General features: G+C 42.2%; 1 protein-coding gene across 1 annotated transcript in view; it reads right to left on the reverse strand.

Moving 5' to 3' along the window:
* Positions 1-3,046: 3,046 nt before the first annotated feature.
* Positions 3,047-23,696, reverse strand: part of LOC142189582 (cytosolic phospholipase A2 gamma-like) — a 148,860-nt gene continuing 128,210 nt past the window's right edge. The window contains exons 11-13 of the mRNA XM_075262191.1: positions 14,265-14,416; positions 12,526-12,697; positions 3,047-3,387 (exon numbers count right to left, since the gene is read on the reverse strand). Of these exons, the coding sequence (XP_075118292.1) occupies positions 3,047-3,387; positions 12,526-12,697; positions 14,265-14,416 (665 nt within the window). The remainder of the gene's footprint in view (positions 3,388-12,525; positions 12,698-14,264; positions 14,417-23,696) is intronic.

Below are 23,696 nucleotides of genomic sequence, written 5' to 3' on the forward strand. Positions count from 1 at the left end.
TTTTTCAATTTGAATTGTAATAGGAGAAAAATAGGAAAAGATGAGATGAACAGACCAGCAAGATTAATTTTTGTACATTTTATGCACGGATTTCAGATGGATGGTAAGTTATTGAATTTTTTGCAGTATCCTTTCTTTATTTGGCATCACGTTTAGTTTTGATATGTTTAGAAGTTCCCTAATCTCGGTTTCAGTATAGAAAAATTTGCTGGTAGCATATTTCTTCCTAAAATCAGGAACTTTACCTGTAAATCAAAGAAACAAAATAAAAATTAATTATTTTTCTTTCTTATATAAGGAACTCGTTATTTTTTATGTCATAATTATTATTGTTCTTTTTTTACAGCAGCATGGATAATACAGTAATATATTACAAGAAAAGAGCACGTACAAGCGCATAGCAGATAGAAAAAGATATAAAAGAGTTATAGCAACTAAAAAGAAAAGACTTCAGGATCATTTAGTTCTCTGTGTAGAGGGATCTTCACTTGGCCTGATGTTGATTATACAGCCTGACCGTGGTTGGGAGGAAGGATCTTCAATTACGCTCCTTCTCACACTTGTACACACTGGGTAAAGGGACACCAAATATCATAAATTAAACAAAAAGGGCACCCACCAAAAAACAACCTCAATGAACCCGTCTAAAACGTAGCTTTTATAGTCATGAAAAAATAAAACTGTACTGTCAGGGTGTGCGCTGTCCTCCTAGTAGTCTGCGCGCACTGCTTCCGGTAAATCACCTCTACTGGACGTCCACGCATGCGCAGTAGAGGTGACTCATCACTGGAGAAGGAGCACATACATAGTACAGGAGAAGGAGGGGCCTTCTTACAGGAAGAAGCGTGGAGGGTAAGTATGTAATTATGGGTCGGGGGTTGGGCTCAGTAGGTAGGGAGGACATATAGAATAGCTAGGATAGGAAGGATAGCTAGAGAGATGGAGACAGGGAGTGCGGAAGAAGGGGGAGAGAGGTAAGAGGGGTTAGGAAGTTACATAGCAGGAAGCAGAAGGATGTAAACAAAAGCAGGAGACACTAGGGGCCCCAGAGAAACCCAGAAATAAGCCAAAAAATCCTAAAAAGTATATGGTTACATTTTAGCCTATTAAGAGCACTAATAGACACTTAAAAAAACATTTTTTCCCATAAAACCGCTGACACCATTCCACAAAATCCTGGTTTAAGTCTCTGTATTCCTTGTCATCACCGTCTGTGATGAGGTTTACTCTTGCAGAGTCATCGGAGTATTTTTGCAAGTAACAGCTAGATGAGTTGCACCTAAAGTCAGCAATGTACAGTGTGAAGAGGAAAGGGGCAAGAACTGTACCTTGTGGTGCCCTTGTACTAAAGATCACAGTGTCAGACACACAGCCATGGGCTCTCGCATACTAATGTCTGTTTGTCCGGTAGTCTAGGATCCAGTTGGAGAGGTGATGGTCCACTCCAACAAGGTCCAGCTTGTCCCTCAGTAGCCCTAGCTGAATGGTGTTAAAAACACTGGAGAAATCAAAGAACATTGTTCTCACAGTGTTCCCTGGTTTCTCCAGATATGAAAGAGTTCTGTGAAGAAGATGGATGATGGCATCATCTACCCCAATGCATGGTCTCTTTCTTCATTGTAGGAGTCATCAATATATCAACAGGTAACAGAATTATTACATAAAATATCAATAAAAGTAACATTAAGTATAACATTGTGCCTACTTTTATAGTTGCAATAGGAGTAGCATGAATAGGTGTAGCATGAATATTTATCTAATCATATTCTATTCTGTAATATTTGTGAGATTGTCACATCTTAAGGGTGTGATTAGTGTCCACATTTCAGGGCATGAGCAATGGATGTCAAGACAAGGTTAATATATTTCTGCATCTGTTTTTCACATATTTTCACACTTTTTTTTATTAGCACAAAGTACCACTAAATTTTTTTAAAAATAATTTTCCCTCTTCCTTATGGTAATTTTTACAAAGGTGGCACATATTTTCGTGTTTACAGGGGTTAGTTTGTAATCTGTGAGGTGGGCATGGTAGTGATAGTAGTGTTATTTTTATTTTATACATTCTGCCCTGTGATTCCATATAGTCATAATATACCTTTGGAGGGCATTTTAACATTACTTTCTACTTTTTCTTCTGCTTTCCAGTTACAGGAGGAATACACCCTCCTAAGCTAGATCCTCTAGGATCCAGCAGCCCATTCATTTCCAGGCCCCTGGTGGTCATGTGTGATTCTGTGCAGCTGCTTAACTTTGTATGGACTAATATATATATATATATATATATATATATATATATATATATATATATACATACTGTATATATATATATATATATACTGTGTGTGTATATATATATATATATATATTAGCTATAACCTGCGACTTAGTCCGCTGTCCCCTCACCCTTGCGCGAACCACCAGCGCAGCCCGTGGCCCCCCACAGCCGTTTCGTTGGGGCCGGCACGGGCCCCTCACACAGCATCGTAGGCCCGCCCGCTGCTGTGCCTCTGGCCCTCCAGTTTTCCCCCAACCGCGCCTCCCGGCCCTCCCCTTACCCCCCACCCGCGCCCCCGGCCTCCTTCCCCCCCTTTAGAGATTACAGTCACCTCCTACATCTACCCCTTCCCCCCACCACCACCCACCCGTGACCCCGGTTACCCTCTCCCCTTTTCCAAATGTGCAATCTGGCCCTCCTCCCCCCTACTTACCTTCTTCACTCTGGCCCCAAACCCCCCCGGCCCCCTCCCCTACTCAAGGAGATGCTCACATATCAGGGTACCCCATTCATTTCTAAAGTAACGAGGGAATTGTGTAAAATTTTTAATATCAAACAGTTGCGTACATCTGTTTACCATCCCCAGACAGACGGGCTAGTTAAACGGTTTAATAAAACCCTAAAAATATGCTGAAAAAGGTGGTGAGCAAGGATGGAAAAGACTGGGATGTTTTGTTACCGTATTTAATGTTTGCCATTCGTGAGGTACCGCAGGCTTCTACTGGGTTTTCCCCTTTCAAGTTGGTTTACGGCAGACATCTTAGGGGTCTATTGGACATTGTCAAAGAGACGTGGGAGCAAGAACCCAGTCCCCATAAAAGTGTTATTGAACATATTGCTGGTATGCAGGACAGGATAGCGGTAGTCTTGCCCATGGTTAGAGAGCATCTTCAGGAGGCCCAAAAGGCTCAAAGCCGTGTTTACAATAGGTCGGCGAGGGTAAGGACCTTTAAACCCGGTGACCAAGTACTTGTACTCATTCCCACAGTAGAGAGTAAGTTTCTTGCCAAATGGCAAGGCCCCTATGAGGTAAAAAAATAGGGGAAGTGAACTACAAGGTTTGTCAGCCAGGAAGGAGAAGCCCTGAGCAATTTTATCATGTAAACTTGCTAAAGGCGTGGAAAGACAGAGAGAGTCTGATTACAGGGAACCAGGAGAGTCTGCTTACAGAAAGGACTCCAGCTAAACTGTCTCCTGTAATACCCCCACTGGCTATAGTTGGGACTACAGAGATAGTGGCAGAGGTAGGAACAGCAAAGACCCTCACAAAAAGCCAGTAACAAGAGTGCAAAGCATTTGAAGCTAGGAATACAGATGTGTTCTCTGAGCAACCCGGGCGTACATCTCTAATAAAGCATGATATTGTTACGGAGCCCCATGTGAAAGTACGGATGAGGCCGTACTGGGTCCCCAAGGCTCGCCGACAAGCCATTTCCGGGGAGGTACAGAAAATGTTAAAATTAGGAGTCATTGAGGAGTCCAAAAATGAATGGGCCAGTCCCATTGTTCTAGTAGCTAAACCAGAGGGAACATTGCATTTCTGCAATGACTACAGGAAACTAAGTAAGGTGTCTAAGTTTGATGCCTACCCCATGTCTCGGGTAGACAAACTTATTGAGAGACTGGGAGGGGCCCGTTACTTCTCTACGCTAGATCTTACTAAGGGATATTGGCAGGTACCCCTGACAGATAGCGCCAAAGAAAAGGCTGCCTTTATCACCCCTGAGGGACTTTTTCACTATGTCGTGTTACCGTTCGGGCTCCATGGGGTCCCGGCCACGTTCCAACGGCTAATGGACATAGTGTTAAAGTCACATAGAAAATACGCCTCAGCGTACCTGTATGACATCATCATTTTCAGCAATGACTGGGAGAGTCATTTGTCCAAGGTACAAGCTGTAGTGCATTCTTTGAGAGCAGCTGGCCTAACTGCCAACCACAAGAAGTGTGTTTTGGGGATGGAGGAGACCCGCTATTTGGGGTATGTTATCGGAGGGGGTCAGAACTGAGGGGGTGTATGTGAGAGAGTGAAGGGTGTGGTCTGGGAAGACAGGTACATTCCAGCCAGGCACCTAAAGGGTGTATGGTAAGACTCACACGAGGGAGGTCAGCTGGGTAATCAAGGCCTGATAAAGTCTGTGCGTGAGGACTGGGAAGGGTGGCACCAAACTGACAGAGCTGACCTGTTCAGACCAAATCTACAGAGCAGGTACAGGGTCAGCACAGGGTCTATGTCTAACAATAAGACCTTCACAGCACATAGGCAGCAGCCAACCAAGGTCCAGATCACAACAGCATACAGGCAGCAGCCCCCTATGGACTGTTCTTCCTCCAGCACACAGGTGGCAGCGCCCCCGGGACTGGAGGCCCCCTCCCACCCCAAAGCACTAGAGCTGCAGTCACTATTCTTTTGTTACATCATGTGATATACTCCAGTCACATCTAGAGATGCAGTCAATATTCTGCTTTTACATCATGTGATATACTCCAGTCACATCTAGAGCTGCAGTCACTATTCTGCTGTTACATCATGTGATATACTCCAGTCACATCTAGAGATGCAGTCAATATTCTGCTTTTACATCATGTGATATACTCCAGTCACATCTAGAGATGCAGTCAATATTCTGCTTTTACATCATGTGATATACTCCAGTCACATCTAGAGCTGCAGTCACTATTCTGCTGTTACATCATGTGATATACTCCAGTCACATCTAGAGCTGCAGTGTTATGACCCGGTCTCAGCAGTCTCGGCCTGTTAGGTTCAGGCGCAGAGTGTCCAGACGGCATTCAACGCGTGAATCACCTGATGCACAGCAGGGGAATATTCACACCAGACATGCTGTTTCTGCTCTGGCACTCGGGCGTGGATCACGTGGTGAGTTGCCTGGTGGATCAGTGCCTGGTGTGTCTTGGCCTCTGAAGGGGTTAAGTTCTCTGCAGTGCTGAATACTTGACAGGCCATGGGCGAGGCCTTCTCTTACTGTATAAGGCTGTTGCACTTGCTCTCTGATGCCGGTCTTAAACATCTGTACCTGTGCTCTAGTATGGTCTGTTGTCTGAAGCTGTTACCATCTGCATCCCGGCCCATTCCAGTTTCTTGCTCCTGTTCACACAGGACTGTTTGTTAAGTATTGAGCTCCTATCCAGACATAGTGTTCCAGGCGCAGCGAGCCCTAGGTATTTTTTCTGTTTGGAGGTTTGGAATTTTTTTGGTAGGGGTTTTTATAGTGTGTGATACTCAGTTCTGTTTTTTCCTATCCCTTGCTTAGTTCAGTTATTCTGTGTTTCACGTTTATTTTCTCCCTATGCTTTGCGTTACTCACGTTCACCGTTAGTTCAAGTCTGGACATCCGTGGGGGGCTTGTTCTGTATCTGCCTCTCCTTCGTAAACGTGAAGCTAAACAGGGGCTCTATTTCCCTTTGCAGGTTAGCTACTTCTCTGGCTGTGCTCGTGCCCCTTCAGACAAGTTAGTCGGGCCCACGGCTACTTCTAGTTGTGCGAGGCAGGGTGTAGGAGTATCCACACTAGAAGTCCAAACTGCTCATACTTATTATTGTTTGTTTTTTATATATGTTTTTCCTGTACCGTACTGAGAAGTTATCAGTCCGGGGCCAGGCCGTAGTCAGGGATTCCCAGACCATAACATGCAGTCAATATTCTGCTTTTACATTATGTCTTATACTCCAGTCACCTCTAGAGCTGCAGTCACTATTCTGCTGTTACATTATGTCTTATATACTCCAGTCACATCTAGAGCTGCAGTCACTATTCTGCTGATACATCATGTGATATACTCCAGTCACATCTAGAGCTGCAGTCACTATTCTGCTGTTACATCATGTGATATACTCCAGTCACATCTAGAGCTTCACTCACTATTCTGCTGTTATATTATGTCTTATATACTCCAGTCACATCTAGAGCTGCAGTCACTATTCTGCTGTTACATCATGTCTTATACTCCAGTCACAGCATGTTCTGCTACATCTGAGATGTAGCAGGGTTCAGCACACAGTCAGCTCTGCTGCATCTGAGGGTGTAGCAGAGCTCAGCGTGCGCTCAACGCTGTTACATCTCATATGTAGCAGGGTTCAGCAGACAAGTATGTGCTCAACGCTGCTACTTGGACTTGGTGACCCTCCTGAGTCGAATAGTAGTTTCCCCCTTAACGAGTATTTTCCCCCCATAGACTATAATGGGGTTCGATGTTCGATCAAAGAGTCGAGTATTGAGCGGCTACTCGAATCGAATTTCGAACTTCAAACATTTCACTGTTCGCTCATCTCTACCTAGGATATCTCACAGAAAATGTTATCAGCAGGGTCTGTGCCTTTTACCATCCACTGATTTCTGAATACAGTGGTGCCCAGCACTCCTCTGACTGCCATGCCTCATTTTCTTCTCATCTTTATTTACTGAAAATCTGCTACATATACAATCCAACAGAAGAATTCAAATACAAACTCACAATTTTTAAGTGACAAAACAAAGGGGTCTCTTGCTTGAAAGACCTCAATCAGTGATCAATGTTGTGTGGCAGATATCTATTGGGTAGTGTAAATATGTGCAGAGAAAGAGAAGTTCTAAGGTCTTTTGTCTTAGGATGGGTGTGAGTCATCACCTTGAAAGACATGGGCAATTTTGCCACTGAAAGGGAAAATGCAAAATGCTACCCTTATAATGTCATCATATGTACAACTACAATTCTCCCAAAGCAGTATTTGCTTGTGCAGTGACAGCAACAGTGCCTTTAAAAACCAACAGCAACCAAAATGACACAAAATGGTTACAGCCATATCATGTCAATAAGTGCTGGTTGGAGTGTCTACCATGAGTTCCAGCCACTTTGTAAAGGCTCAGTGGTTAGCACTGGCAGTACTAGGGTACTGGGTTCAGACCCAATTAAGATAACACCTGATAACCATGTTATTTCTTCAACATCCCAGTTTGGTTTCCTTGTACAGTCCAAAAAATGGTTCATTTGCATTCAGATTGTGAGCAACTGGGAAAATGACAAAAAGCACCATGACATATATTAGTGTTGAAAATCATTTAAGGGGAAGCTGTCAGGTGGTTTTCCACCATATACTGGATCCACAGGTGACCAGGGCCGCATTAACCATAGGGCCAATGGTGCACTTGGGCCCTATGCTAGTGGGGAGACCCGTGGGACAGTCCTGAATTTTATGTCCTGCTGTTCTGGGCAGTGGGTTTGATGCTGCCCCAACTTCAACTCAAAGGTGTCCTGAGAAGATCAATGAGTTGCATACAATGATCAAGCAGAGAGCTGTCTGCTCTCCGTTGTCTATTCATCCCCTCTCTTCCCCAAGGAGCTGTAGACGCGATGTCAGTTACATCATGCCTAAAGCTCCCTGAAAACTCCAGAGCAGAAACAGCAGGAGAGCAATGAGAGGTGAGTATTAGAGTTTTTTTTCATTTTTGTTTGGTAGGAGACAGACATAATACAGTGGGGACAACTGCATGGGGACATGAAATTGTGGGGGTAGATGAAGGGTACATTAAACTGGCAGCTGGAGGGAAACTTTTTAATGAGGGTACACTTAGAGGGGTACATTATACTTTGGGGGAAGATGAATGAAGACATTATACTTTGAGGGCAGATTGATGTAGAATTTAAACTGTGGGGATAGCTGGAGGGGGATATTATACTGTGGGTGCACTTGGAGGGGGATATTATAGTGCATGGATACCTGGAGGGGGACATTAGATTGTATGAAGCCACTGGAGATGTATAATAAATTGTGCAAGGTATTTTTCAGTGGTGGTGATGGGGGAAGGGGACACTTATGAAACTTTTGCACTTGGCTCAATCCATGTGTAAAAACAGCCCTGCTTGTGACCCTCTATAATCTTGGAATGACATCTCCCTCATGACATCAGGGAGTAAAGTGACTATGAGGGAGATGTCAGTCATTCCCAGGAGGCGGGATTAACATAGAGACATTATGACTAGGCTGAAGCTGTTCCTTACCCACTATGACTACTTAGGTAATTTTGCATACGGCTTTTTATGATTTCAAGCATCCTTTGCTGCAACAGAAAGATTACAGAAGGGCTGCAATGGAACGGGAATAATTTCACCCTGCACATTATGGGGCCTGTTTATAGTAAAAAAAAGCACCAGACAGCTGATAGCGGTCATTGGCTGGTTAATATTATGTGACCCAAAAGGTTACTCTTTGTTATAGAATCTACAGTAGGTCAGTGACATAGTCTCAGTGACTGAGAGAAAGATAAAAGGACACCTCTAAACCAGTCAACTGTTATTCATTGTCTGGTTATGACCATGTGTCAGTTACATAAACATCCAGTGAGCACTGTAAGGGCTGCTGTAGTATTTTTTCCAAAACAATAGTTTTGAATTCATCAGAATAGATACATTTTTTGGAAATTCGGATCAAATTCACTTTGTGCTTGAATCAATTTGCTCGCATTTAGTTAGCATTATATAAATGAGAAAAATTAATAAAATAAAACAAAAAACAAATATGTGAACACACCGACCTGATTAAAAAACTGAGATGTGCCTCACGGGTTGCAGAACGCCTCTGGAAGAAAAGCCACTCCCAGGAAGACTTCCTCAGTTACAAAGAGGCAGTTCTCACATTTAAGAACGCACTCACCTCTGCGAAGCAGGTCTACTTCACCACACTCATATCTGCACTCTCTCGCAATCCCAAACTGCTATTCTCCACCTTCAACTCCCTCCTCCATCCTCCTGCACCCCCTCCGACATCACTTATCTCTGCTGATGACTTCGCCTCTTACTTTAAAACTAAAATTGACACCATCAGAGACCGTTTCACCCTACTCCCCTGACAACCCCTCTACCCAACTACTGCTGCTCCCCCTCTCTGACCTGTTTCTCCTCCATCACTGATGAAAAACTCTCCTCCCTAATCTCCAAATCCCACCTCATCTCCTGTGCGCTTGACCCGATCCAGTCACATCTCATCCCCAAGCTCACTGAAGTCATTACTCCGGCCCTAACCCATCTCTTCAACCTATCCCTAGCCAATGGATCCTTCCCCTCTGCCTTCAAACATGCCACTGTCACAACTATCGTCCCATCTCACTGCTCCCGTACGCCTCAAAACTACTTGAGCATCATGTCCACTCCGAACTCTCCTCCTATCTCTCATCCACAACCTGCTCTTTGACAGACTACAGTCAGGCTTCAGACCCCGTCACTCCACTGAAACTGCCCTAACAAAAGTCACTAATGAACTGCTAATCGCCAAAGCCAAGAGCCATTACTCTTCCCTCCTCCTCCTTGACCTCTCCTCTGCCTTTGAAACAGTCGACCACTCCATATTGTTAGAAATTCTCTTATCCCTTGGCATCTCAGATCTGGCCCTTTCCTGGATCTCCTCATACCTTACATTCAGCATCTCCTACTCACTCTCCACCTCCTCACCGCGCCCACTCTCTGTAGGTGTCCACCAAGGCTCCGTCCTAGGACCCCTCCTGTTCTCCATCTACACCCTTGGCCTGGGTTTCCAGTACCACTGTTATGCCGACGACACCCAAATCTACATCTCTGGACCAGACATTACCTCCCTGCTGGCCAGAGTTCCAGATTGTTTAGCGGCCGTAGCCTCCTTCCTCTCCTCCCGCTTTCTCAAACTCAACATGGAGAAAACAGAGTTCATCATTTTCACCCCATCCTGTATGGCCCCTCCACCCAACCCATCTATCAAAGTTAACGGAACCCCACTTACCCCTGTCCCACAGGCCTGATGCCTTGGGGTAACCCTGGACTCTGACCTATCCTTCAAGTCACATATTCAAACCCTCAACATCTCCTGTCGCCTCCAGCTCAAGAACATCCACCGAATCTGTTCCTTCCTCACGCCGGAAACTACCAAGATGCTCGTCCAGGCCCTCATAATCTCCCGCTTAGACTACTGCAGCACCCTTCTCCATGGACTCCCAACAAACACCCTCGCCCCCCCCTCCAGTCCACCTTAAACTGCGCTGTTCACTTAATTCACCTCACCCCCCAATCTTCTTCGGCTGCTCCCCTCTGCCAGTCCCTCCACTGGCTTCCTATAGCCCAGCGAATTGAGTTCAAGCTATCAACGTTAACATACAAAGCAATCCCCAACCTGGCCCCTCCATATATCTCTGAACTAATCTCCCGCTACCTGCCCACACGTAACCTCAGATCCTCCAACGACTTCCTACTCCGCTCTGCTCTCATCTATTCCTCACACAACCGCCTCCAAGATTTCTCCCATGCATCCCCCATACTCTGGAATTCCTTACCACGACACATATGACTGATCTCCACAATCACAGGCTTCAAGAAGGCTCTGAAGACTCACCTATTCAGGAAGGCCTACAACCTCCAATAACACTATCACCTCACTGCCATCTGTACAGTCTCGCCCTCTCCTTCTGTTTCTATCCCTCTTCCCTCATAGATTGTGGGTAGGGTTGAGCCGATCTTGACTTTTCAGGATCGATTTTAAAATCCGATTTCCGATCATTTTTCATTCGAACCCGATCTCGATCCCAATTCCGATCCCAATGCAAGTCAATGGGATTTTTTTTATTAATCGGAGATCGGATTTTAAAAGCAAACCTATTCACTATACAGAGAACACTATGCTAAAAAAGCGCACTGCCACAAAAAATGTTTAGCAAAAAATATATAAAGCTTTATTTAAATACATTTTAAAACATATATAAGACAGAAATAATGAATGGGGTGATACAACCAAACAGAAGGCCCAAGATGGAATACTAATGGTTGATTATGAATAAATGACACTTACATTACATATATATAAGGATATGTGAAACATCCATGGTTTCTAAAGTGCATATATAACATATAGTTTTTTAAAGTGCAAATATTCTGTGAAATAACATGATGCCAAGTGGTAAATTACCTATGGGTGGACCTTCATGTAGTGAACGCGCCCCGACGCGCGTTCACTACATGAAGGTCCACCCATAGGTAATTTACCACTTGGCATCATGTTATTTCACAGAATATTTGCACTTTAAAAAACTATATGTTATATATGCACTTTAGAAACCATGGATGTTTCACATATCCTTATATATATGTAATGTAAGTGTCATTTATTCATAATCAACCATTAGTATTCCATCTTGGGCCTTCATTGTTCTGTTTGGTTGTATCACCCCATTCATTATTTCTGTCTTATATATGTTTTAAAATGTATTTAAATAAAGCTTTATATATTTTTTGCTAAACATTTTTTGTGGCAGTGCGCTTTTTTAGCATAGTGTTCTATTTATATTGCTTTGCCATTTTTTGCCCTATATTTAGTTGTGTATAACTATTCACTATACAGCATGGAATCTAACAATTGTTAGAATCCACGCTGTGTAGTGAATCACTAAAGTAGCCAGAGGATTTTTTTTTTTAATCCTCTGGCTACTTAGTCTCCCCTGGTGTCTACTTACCTGCAGAGATGGCTGCCGCTACACGCTGTTCTTCTCGCTTCGCTGCCCCCTCCCTGCCAGGTTAGGAGAGTGTGGGCGGGTACTGGGAGGGGAGACGTCACGTCTCCCTGCCCCGTACCCGCCCACACTCTCCTAAGCCACAAGCCCCGCCTTTCTAGCTCTTTAAACACTAAGGAGGCAGGGCAGCGAGAAGACCAGCATGGAGCGGCAGCAAGAGGCAGAAGGAGAACACACCGGGCACCGGACCAGCCATCTCTAGAGGTAAGTAGCTACTAAAGATGTTTAGTTTAGTCTCCAATTAGAATGAATGGAGGCAGCCGGCATGCAGGGGGTTAAGGCTGTGTGTCGGCTGCTTCTATTCATTCCTATGGACCTGCAGCGGAGCCTTCACACTGAGTATACAGCGTATACTCAGTGTGAAGGCTAAGCAAAGCATTGTGGGAAAAGATCACCGATCTCGATCCCACCTAAAAAGATTGTGTTCGGAATTCCGATCACGATCGAGAAATTTTCTCGATCGCCGATCGGAATCCGATCTTTTCCGAACACGATCGCTCAACCCTAATTGTGAGCCCTCGCAGGCAGGGACCTCTACCCCACTGTGCCAGTCGGTCACTGTTAGTATTATATCTACCTGTATATTTTGTGTATTGTATGTAAACCCCCAAATGTAAAGCACCACGGAATTAATGGTGCTATATAAATAAACAATAATAATAAATGAAGCTGAATATATAATTCTTCAATGAGTCCTTGGCAAATTAAAATCTAATCCCACCTTCACAGGTCTGGTTGTTGAAAAGAGGAAAATGCATGACAACAGGCGCTCCTTCACATCCTTCAAACACATAGCAGCTTTGAGATGGAACTTCAGAGTCTTTATCTTCTATGTCTATTTTTGGAAATGGGATTCCATTTTCTTTACAGTATTTCTCTGTCTTTTTCAGTGTCTGAAAGTAAGTATAATGCAGATCAGAATTCTGATTTATATCACACATACATGTAAATACTTCTTTGTGTTGAGTACTTATTTTACCCCCTTAAAGGGGCTCTATCAGCAAAATTATGTTGTATGAGCCCCACATATGCGTGAATAGCCTTTAAAAAGGATATTCAGGCACCGCTAATCTTATTTTAAGCCCCCCTCATATATGTAAATCATACCTTAGCATGCATGCTGGGAGGTCGTGCACGATCCAACGTCATCTGCTGGCACGCCTTCCTCTTTCGGCGATGCCCTCCGGTCCTGGCTCTTCCCTGGCTTCATCATCGTCTTCTTCCAGTGGTTCAAATACGATTGATTCAAATCTGGCGCGTGCGCAGTAGCGCTCCCTCCGGAGCTGCTGCGCACACTCTGGTGCCATTTTTCTCAATGGCAGTGCACACGCGCTGGATTTGATCCAATCGGAATTGAAGTGCCGGAAGAAGACGACAAGAAGACTATTTTGGAAATCACAGCATGTCCGCGCTGCGATTTTTTCCACAAAGTGGGCATGGGATTCTCATAAATCCCATCCACTTTGCAAGTACTGTAAAACGTTGCATGGCCATATTGCGGCGCTTTCGGCCTCCGGAGCTACTGCGCATACTCTGGTGCCATTTTTCTCAATTGCAGTGCACACGCGCTGGATTTGATCCAATCGGATTTGAACTGCCGGAAGAAGAATACTGTTTTGGAAATCACAGCGTGTCCGCGCTGCAATTTTTTCCACAAAGTGGCCATGGGATTCACATGAATCCCATCGACTTTGCAAGTACTGTAAAACGTCGCATGGCCATATCGCGGCGCTTTCGGCCTGTGGGGCCCTGGCCTAAATAGAAGAGGACCATAATTCCTTAGGATTTTCAACATAGACTTTCATTTACCTTTATTTCACATGAGAAACTCGAGCAAAAACGCGATGAAAACTCAACAGAAAACTCATGAATTTCCGCAGCACAAAACTGAAAAATGCGATGAAAAACATGTACATGTGCATTTTTTTCCACGACAGACCGCAGCGTTTTCTCTGCGTTTTTTTATGCTGCGTTTCCGTCCATTGGGGCCTTAGCCTTAATTCATTTTCCTGCTCATGCAAGATGCAGTAAAAATAAGAGGCTCTGCCCTCTTACCAATTATGACACACCATGGGGGTCCTGTGCGCCACAAGTGAAATCTACGCCAGATAAACTAACATAGATTTCAGGTACATGTAATACCAATTTTCTGATCTGAGGCGTCCCTGCCCTGGTTTACCTGAATCTCCAATTTTCACAGCCCATTTTCTTAAAAAACAGGATACAGAAAAAACAACTACACATTTTTTGCACAAATATGCGAAAATGCATCAACAATGGCTCTTGAATGTATGCTTTAGTACTTGGAGATCTCTGTGACCCATCTTGTGAGGTTGTTACATTCTTGTGCCTAATAGAATATTCTTATCATAGTGGTGACATTGAATTGTCTATGACCAAAGTAAAACATCAACATTTGCAAGCTTTCCAACGTATGGCTTCAAGCTGAAAAACATTTACCTCAAACGGATCTCCTTCACTGAAGTCAAAAGACAATATAAGATCCACTTTGCGGTTTGGTGGTAACATTAATGGGTATGCAGAATTTATTTCGAGGCCGGCATCAATTAGAGATAAGAACTTTTTCTTGCGGAGGTCTTCAGGGATATCACCTGAAACAATTATTGTAATATAAAATAGGATTTATTTACTGGCATTAATGAAAACAGAAATACTACAAGAAGTAAAGCAAAACAGGTATAACAGTAGTAAACTAGTGAAAATATACAAACTGGTGGGGACTATGGATGGGACTAGCTAGTGAAATAGGTAGTGCTAACCTGCTGACTCAATACAGTCTACCTTTCTAGAAGACCATTTTTAACACAATTCTAGGAGGTCTTTCTAGTTGTAAGTGGTCACATTGGCATATAGTTAGGTCATGCCATCACTTTATAATGCAACCTCTGAGGCAGTGGTGAACCTAGCCTCTCTGCTACCTGAGGTGGACGATAAAGGATGCCCCCCCCCCCCTGACTGAATACCGGGGGGGGGGGGGGGGTATTTATTTCGTCTTTTGATTGTCCACCTCAGGCAGAGGGTGTAGGAGGGGTTGTGCTAGTGGTAACATTACATTGAATACAGTGCAGCAATATTTTGTTCAGTAATACTCACAGGAGACGTCTTTCCACATTTCCCATCTCTTCCCTTTGGACCCCCATAACCACTTCTTCCAGCTGTGACTTGGCTCTGTAAAGTTTGCAACACAGACATCTTTGAATCCTCACTTCACCACACACCTGAGCCCCATATATATATATATATATATATATATATATATATATATATATATATATATATATATACACACACACAACTAGCCTCTGCCCACGACTTCATATGTTGTTGGTGTCGATTATCCATCTATATTCAGCAAATTGCTCCTGTCAATGTTCCGCCTGTCCCGGCTCTGCTACATCTCTGCATATACACAGCATACCCAGCTCTATCTACATTTCTGCATATAGACAGCATACCCTGCTATGCTACATCTCTGCATCTCTGTCCTTAACTGTCCGTTCCTAAAGATGTCCGACTTTTCAAGCGGACAGCAAAACCCGACATGTAGGTTTTTTCTGTCCGCTTGAAAAGTCGGACATCTTTAGGAACGGACAGTTAAGGACAGGCACAGAGTGTAAAACAATGCACCCGATCGCCATTTAAATGAATGAAAAATGTCACGGACACAGCTAGTGTCTGCTGCTAATGTCCCTGCAAGATTTTGAATGGACATTAGCAGCGGACCCTACCTGTCGGACACTGACGGTAGTGTGAACGCCCCCTTAATCCCCTTATCTGTCCTCTAGGGGACGGACAGCGTTTATCAGCATAAAAAGATGTCAGTATACAATCAGTATGTGCATCAGTCCGTTTTTAGTCTCAAACTGAATTCAAACGGACGGATGGCATACTGATGTGTGAACCAAGCCTTATGCTTTGATCACTTTTTATTCAAACTTTTATCAGACGCAAAACAGTGAAAAAACGGCAGTTTGACACTTTTGACCTTTTTCCGACTAAAGCGTTTACTGTACGGAAAAATATTTTTGTTGATTTGTAGACTGGGCATTTTCAGACACAGTCTGCATTTATTAGACCCCCTAGGGGTCTTGAAACCTAGGGGGTTTGATCACTAATACAATGTATTACAATGTTAATGCATTGCAAAAATCTGGCATTTCTATTGTGGCTATATAGCGTAGCCTGCAATAGAAAGTACTGAATGACAGGCCAGGGAGCCTTCACAAGGCTCTTGACTGGACATAGAAACGGGACTCAGGCCCCGCATCTTGCTCCAGGTGCCTGTGATCACTGGTAAAATGACGCCTCAAGGGTTAATGCCCGCAATCGGTGCAGCCACCTACGGGATGAGTAGGATGGCCAGAGTTTTTGGGTGCAGTACGTGCCGGGTGCTGGGGAAGGGGAGGATGCGTTTTGGTTGTCTGTCTGTCCCTTCCCTCAACTTGAGGACTGGGATTTTTTTCCCCCACTTGGAATTAAGCCTGATTACAGCCAGGCTGAATATAGGGTATCTGCAGTGCTCCTATTCTGTCGGGAAGGGGTTACCAATATCAATCTTGAAAAATCACTCTTATTATTGTTTTTCAAACTGCAGAAGCTTACTTCTGGTAGCCAGCCAGTATAGAGGTCTTGGACTGGAGACCGCACAGGAATGCATAACACATGGGTGCAGGCCAGAGCTTACGTGGCCACGTCACTCGGCATGTGATTGAGCAGTGGGGGGGGGCAGGGTCTGGAGAGCAAGGGAGCACGGAGGCCTGCTGCTGACTGTGGGCGGCCGCTTGAGCAGCGCTGCAGCCGATAGGTGAGTGGTGAAACAGTGCTGTCTCCAGGGCCGCCCAAAGCCATCTCTCTCCTCCCCTGCCAAAAATGCTAAGCCAGACCAGGACAAGTCGCATGCACCTTTTTTTCCTTTTTTTTTTTTTTTTTTTTTTTTTTAATAGCGGGGAGTGTCTGCCCTTGTCTTTCGTTATAAATAGATATACTTTAAATTGGTTATCCCACAGGTGAAAAAAATTGTAGATAAAGCTTAAAATTGTTAAAAAAAAAAAAAAATCACTAAAAAAACCAAAACAAAAGGAACAATAGGACCAGGAAGAAAAGACTGGTAAATGAAGAAGGCAATAGGGCAACACTGAACCTGTAGGGAGATAGACGGAGTAAGTATTTTACCAATTCTGAGCATTTTTCTAGACAATCTTTTACCCTGGCAAACTTGTCTAAAGAGCACTTTATTGACTTATGTCTAATCCAATGATGCTCAACATTTTGTAGGTCATGAAGTGTGACAGATGATCCAGTGTATGAGTCAGTCACACAGGACACTGAAAGAGAATGGCAGAGATATGACTTTTACTCTAGTGTTCACTACCAGTGATATGGTTTTATTCCAGTGTCTATAAATTCAATGAGCTCTTTGATAACACAAATAGTATCTAGAGCTGATAATAGCTGGAAAGTCACATGTAAAGAACCCTAGAGCCATCTGTGGCCACAGGTGTGCAACAATAGTCTGCCCCATAGAAGTCTATGGAGCTGTTACAGTATACAGATGTATTACTGTTTTAATTTGACTTTCTGCAACTTTAAATGCCACAATATCTTATCTCGGAAGACAACAAAAGTCATTGAAAACCCATTCAAGGAGTTAAGTTAACATTCTGTGACACATTAGGCGTTATGTTATCCTTTGCTACATCTGTATACTGGGAAACTTTGAGGCCTATACTCTGAAAGCAGTTGGCAAAAGCAGAGATAACAGATTTTCTGCCAATACTATGAACTGTTTTTTCATATGAGTCACCATGGAGATTCCAATACAGGCTGGGATTTTGCAAGATACCATTGGAATTTTATTTTTAGGGATGCACCAGCTGTTATAGGAAAACCGAATAGAAAACGAGTAATTTATATACATGTGAATTACAGCAATCTGAGCTAAATGCACAAGTTTCTGGTTTAATTTACACAAAAACTTTAGCCTGCATGGTCTGTTTATTGTGTTTTAAGTCAAGGCCACACAGGATGACCCGCAGCTATAAAGCGCTATGGGAAAAAATGCGGCAGGAACGCATTGTGGTTATTCCATATCTATGGGGAAGCCGCCACTGTTTCCATAGACATAATTGATATGCTGCAATTTCCAAAACCATGCTGCGGTTTTTACCGCAAATTGGGCGTGGGATTTGCAAGAATCCCATCCACTTTGTAGTTACTGTAAAATCTCAAATCGCAGTGTTTGCAGCCCATGGGGCCCTGGCTTTAGATACATTTTTGGCTTCATCCAACAAGGGGGTGGGGGATGACTTGCCAAAAAGGGTGCAATGATTGGCACAAAATTCTGCCACAGGGTAAGGCAACTAATAGATTATACATTCTAAACATGCATCAGATTTCTCATACAAAAATAGCCACTCTAATAAATCTGGTACATTTTAAGACATGTCCTCTTTAGGTTTGCCCTCATAAAATCCTTGGCCTGGTTCGTATGGTGGAATTGTTGTGTTGGAATCTGCTGAAAAAAATTCTACCACCTATTAATTTCAATGTAAGGCAGACACTTTTTTAATCATTTTCCGACATCCACTGTACTAGTAGACATCCAGCGCTAAAGCCCGCGATCAGTGCCCACACTGATCGTGGGCATTAGCCCCTTTGACGGCTTGGTCAAAGCTGACTGAGGTGCCATTTTTCCGGCATTTTGCCGGGAATCACCAGCACCCAGAGGAACCTCTGGGGCTGGCATCCCATTGCTATGACAGCCAGGAGCCTCTTGAAGGCTCCTAGGCCTGTCTTTCATTATTTTTTATTGCACTCTACTCTATGTAGCCTGCAATAGAAGTGTTTTGTTTTGTTTTTTTACAATGCATTGCAATGCATTAACATTGTAATGCATTGCATTAGTGAGCAGACTCCCCTCCAATTTTTTTTTTTAAACGTTAAAAAAAAAAAAAAAAAAAAAAAAATTAAAAACTTCAAATTAACCTCTTTCCCTAGAACACATATAAAAGTACTTAAATACTGTGAAGGGGTTAACATGTAAACAAAACCATATAAATTTGGTATCCCCAGAATCGTACCGAAACATAGAATACAGGTGACATGTCATTTTTGCTGCACTCTGAACGCTCTAAAAACAAAGCCCGTAAGAATTTCTCACAAATGCACTTTTTCCTCAACTCCAACCCATTCTGAATTTTTTTTCCAGCTTCCCAGTACATTGTATAGAATAATTAATGATAGCATCATGAAGAACAATTTGTCCTGCAAACATTAAGACCTCATATGCCTCTGAGAGCGAAAAAAATTAAAAAGTTATGCATTTTGGGGAGTCGGGGAGTCAAAAAAGAAAATCGAAAAATACCTGAGGAGGGAACGGGTTAAAGCTAGTTGAAAAAAATAACTTGCAGAAAATAGAAAGTGCCCTACTTGATTTTAGGGTGGATTTTGTCCTGACCTTCTAATGAAGTGAATGAGAGTAGGAAAGAAGATTTCTTTGGTGTATTTTGTATGACTGGTCCAGCAGCAATATCCGCCACGTGAACTTACCTTTAGAAGGTATTACTAAATCTGCTCCTATGTGTTTTGACAACCGTATACTACAGTTTTCCAAAATCAAATATTCAGATATTTTAATAAAATATATCAATGTAACAACATATTTATGAATATTATGAATATTTTTTACAACAGTAAATATTACAAAAAATATATAAAAACTCACCCTTCCATTCATAGAGAAAGTTATTAGTGGTACCCCATCGCCAAAGGAAAAAACATTTCAATATGTTTAGGATAACTCTTATAATTTTACAACAATCTAAAAATAGATAAACAATGAGATCAGGATAAGAATGTGATTGTGAACAAAGAATTGTTCTTATGTTAAATACTGAACAACAATTCATCCTACCTACAGATATACAAGGAAAATCATCATCGATAACATCTGTTACTGTGTCTTAGTAAGCCCTCCATTTTACAGGCACATTTTTGCATTTTTATTAAGTCTGCAATCCCTGGATATCTCTTGGCGTACCTGAACTGCACATAAATCATTATAGAGTTCTATGCTGATCTAAGCATGGTTCAGTAAAACAGCAGGAGATATAGGTATTGTGCCCATAATATGGCTATGAAAATTTTTTCTTATTACAGCACCCTTACAGCAGCCTTATAAATCTGTATTTCTTGCTTTGCACAAGTAATCTTTACAATCCACAAGGTTATTCTTGTCATATAGGAAATGAATACCTGGTTTAAATAAAATACCAACAGCCTTGCTCAATGTTGATTGATAGTTGGAGTCTTTTGGTCTATATAGCATATTTTACATAAAAAATTATGCAGTATGTGGAGGTAATTTAGCATCTACCAGGTCTGCCTAGCTAAATACTACAAGTGTAACTTCCTGATATAGATCATGTTTTGTAGGAACATTTGTATTTTTCAATTAATTATTGTGGTACATATAACATACTGTCCTGATTTTAGTACATTTTTGCAAGGTAATATAAAATAACTCAATTCCTCCTTTTTTTCTGTTTACCATGTGACACTGTAAAAATAATACTTTATTCAATGGATCAGTATGATTGGCTACTTCAAGATTTTTCCCATGCTTCCCTCACATTCTGGGATTCACTTCCCCAACACATCACACTGTCACCACAAATAAAGCCTTTAAAATTAATCTGAAATCTTACCTCTTCAGGAAAGCCTACAACCTACAGGAACTGTGAGAAGCTTCTCTCACTTAATCATGTTTATTGCACTTGTATTTTGCTTCACGTATGTAAACTCTTTTTATATATACAGCGCCCTGGAATTAATACTGCTCTAAAATAAGTAATAATAATCATAATTTATTTTTCTATCATTGTAGCCATATGAGGAATTATTTTTTTGCAGGAGGTATAGTTTGTATAACAGGGTACATATAGCTTATTCATTAATGTTTATTACAAGAAACTATGCAGTATAACTAATAAACATTAGATTTGTGCTATTGAGTTTACAAATGTACAGCATTCGGCCAATCAACGCTGGTTCTGCCGGTGGAGGCTTAGTCTAAGATCGGTCCACGGCAGATATAAGACTCCGCTTCCTCCAGCAGAACCAGCGTTGATTGGCCGAATGCTTTTCTCTGTATGGCATTCGGCCAATCTACGCTGGTCAATACATTCCTATGGGAAAAAGTCAGCTCACGCATATCGCAAGCTGACAGGGATCCTGACATAATACAGTGACTTGGGCATGTTAGATGCCCCCAGACATGCTTTCCCTGCTGTCCCAGTTGCATTCCAGGGTGTTGGCGTCATTTCCTGGGGTGTGATAGTGGACTTGGTGACTCTCCTGAGTCGAATGGTGGGATCACCTGAAACGAAGCATTTTTCCCCATAGACTATAATAGGGTTCGATATTCATTCGAATAGTCGAATATTGAGCGGCTATTCGAAACTAATATCGACTATCGAATATTTTACTGTTCGCTCATTTCTAGTGCCCACATATAGCTACCCACATATAGTGTTATTAAGTACGTTATCCTGTGAACAACAATATCATACATTTGGGCATAAACTGCCATTTGGGCACACAGCAGATGTAAAGGTTGATTTTTGGACTCAATGTGATATTTGCAGAGACCCTAATATTTCCCCTACAAAATGGGGTCACTTCTTGGGGAATTTCAGTTTACTTGCACGTCCAGGGCTCCGCAAATACAATATGGTATCCAAAAAGTGCCTCTAAATCTATACTCCAAAAGCTAAAATGTGCCCACTTAATATTTTTTTTGGAGTGCATGTCTCTAATGACACAAAGTGGGCACAAAGCATTAGGCACTGAAATTGCATATTTCTTTTAAAAATTCAATTTTCACTTTGTACATTAATTTTTGGGAAGCAGTCTTAGGCTCAAAATGATAATACCCATTGAGAAATTTTTAACCCCTTGTAAACATTAAAAGTATGGTGCTAAATGGATGGTTTATTGGAAAAAAAGTAATTTTTTCTTTTCCAAATTCCAATCTCAATAAAATCTGTGAAACAGCTTTAGAGTCAAAATGCTTACTATACAGTCTAGTCATAATAATGTGACCACTGCCTACTTTTGACGTCAACGTTAAATAACCAATCGCAGAAGGCACGTGTCATCAGCCATCTGGGTGCACTCATCATTGTGGAAGGCACGATGGATAAACACAAGTATGCATCTATCCTTGCGGACCACGTTCACCCCTACATGCGAATTGTTTTTCCTCAGGATGATGGCCATCTACCAGCAGGACAATGCGACATGTCATAAAGCTCGCAGTGTACGTGCATGGTTCGAAGAGCACCAGGATGAGTTTACCATACTCCCTTGGCCAGCAAATTCCCCACCTCGATTTGGTTATTCGTGCCATGGATGCTCAATCGTGTAACCTAGCGCAGCTGGCCACAGCACTGGAGATGGCATGGCTCAACATCCCAGTGAACATCACCACAACATCCCCTCTCTTCCTGCACGTCTCGCAGCGGTCCGCACTGCGAAAGGTGGTTATTCTGGATTTTGACAGGTGGTCACATTAATGTGACTGGACTGTGTATAACCCGTAATGAATTCTGTGAGGGGTGTAGTTTCCAAAATGGGGTCACTTTTTGGGGTTTCCATTGTACTGGTACTGTAGGGGCTCTGCAAGTGAGAAATGAGACCTGAAAACTATTCCAATAGAATCTGCTTTTCAAACGTTCAGTGTCACTCCTTCCCTTCTGTGCACTGCCATGTGCCCGAACATCAGTTTACACCCACATGTGGGGTATGTCTGTCTTCTGGAGAAATTGCATAACAAACTGTGAGATGCATTTTCTCCTTCAACCCTTTGTGAATGTGTTAATATTGGAGATAAAATACTGTATTAGTGAAAAAAAAATGAAATTTCTAAATTTCGCCTGCTTATTGTTTTAATAACTGTGAAATGCTTAAAGGGTTAACAAACTTCCCTTTATAACCCCTTTCAGAACTGAAGTCGTTTCTAAAAAAATTAGTTTGGGAGTTTTCTTGCAAATCTGGAAGGTTGCTTTTACACTTGTAAGCTTAATAATGTCCAAAATAAATTAAGGGACGATTCAAAGATTATACCAATACTAAACATAGATATGGTAGATAATATTTATTAATGTACTTGGGTGGTGTGACTGTCTTAAAAGCAGAGCATTTCACATTTTGAAAATTGTGAATTTTTTTGTCAAATTTCCATCAATTTTCCTATTTTTTTTTTTATAAATAAATACAAAAATGTTGATTAGTTTTTACTATAAACAAAGTACATGTCATGAAAAAACAATCTCAAAATCACTTGTGCAGTGTCAGTGTCTATGACCAGCCGCAATAGTAATGTATAGAATCTCCCATAAAATAGTGAAAAAAAAAAGCTTTGAGAAAATAAATAAATAAAAAAATAAAGTAAATAAAAGTTCTAAATCCCTCCTTTCCCTAGAATACATATAAAAGTAGAAAATGACTGTGAAACACATACACATTAGGTATCCCTGTGTCTGAAAGTGCCCGGTCTACTGAATATATGGTATCTGCAGTGCTCCTGTTCCATCGGGGAGGGGTTAATAGGAGCACTGCAGATACCCTATATTCAGCCAGGCTGTATTCTAAGTGGGGGAAAAAAAAACTCAGTCATCAATCTCAGGGAAGGGGCAGACAGACAACCAAAACACCCCCTCCCCTTCCCCAGCACCTATTGCATCCAAAAACTCCGACCATTTTAATTTTTGAAATTTTCCAGTAGATGCTGCATTTCCCCCCCCCTCGGATTATACTCAAGTCAATAAGTTTTCCCAGTTTTTTTGTGGTAAAATTAGGGGCCTCGGCTTA

This window comes from Leptodactylus fuscus, chromosome 1 (genome assembly GCF_031893055.1).
Source record: "Leptodactylus fuscus isolate aLepFus1 chromosome 1, aLepFus1.hap2, whole genome shotgun sequence".
NCBI lineage: Eukaryota > Metazoa > Chordata > Amphibia > Anura > Leptodactylidae > Leptodactylus > Leptodactylus fuscus.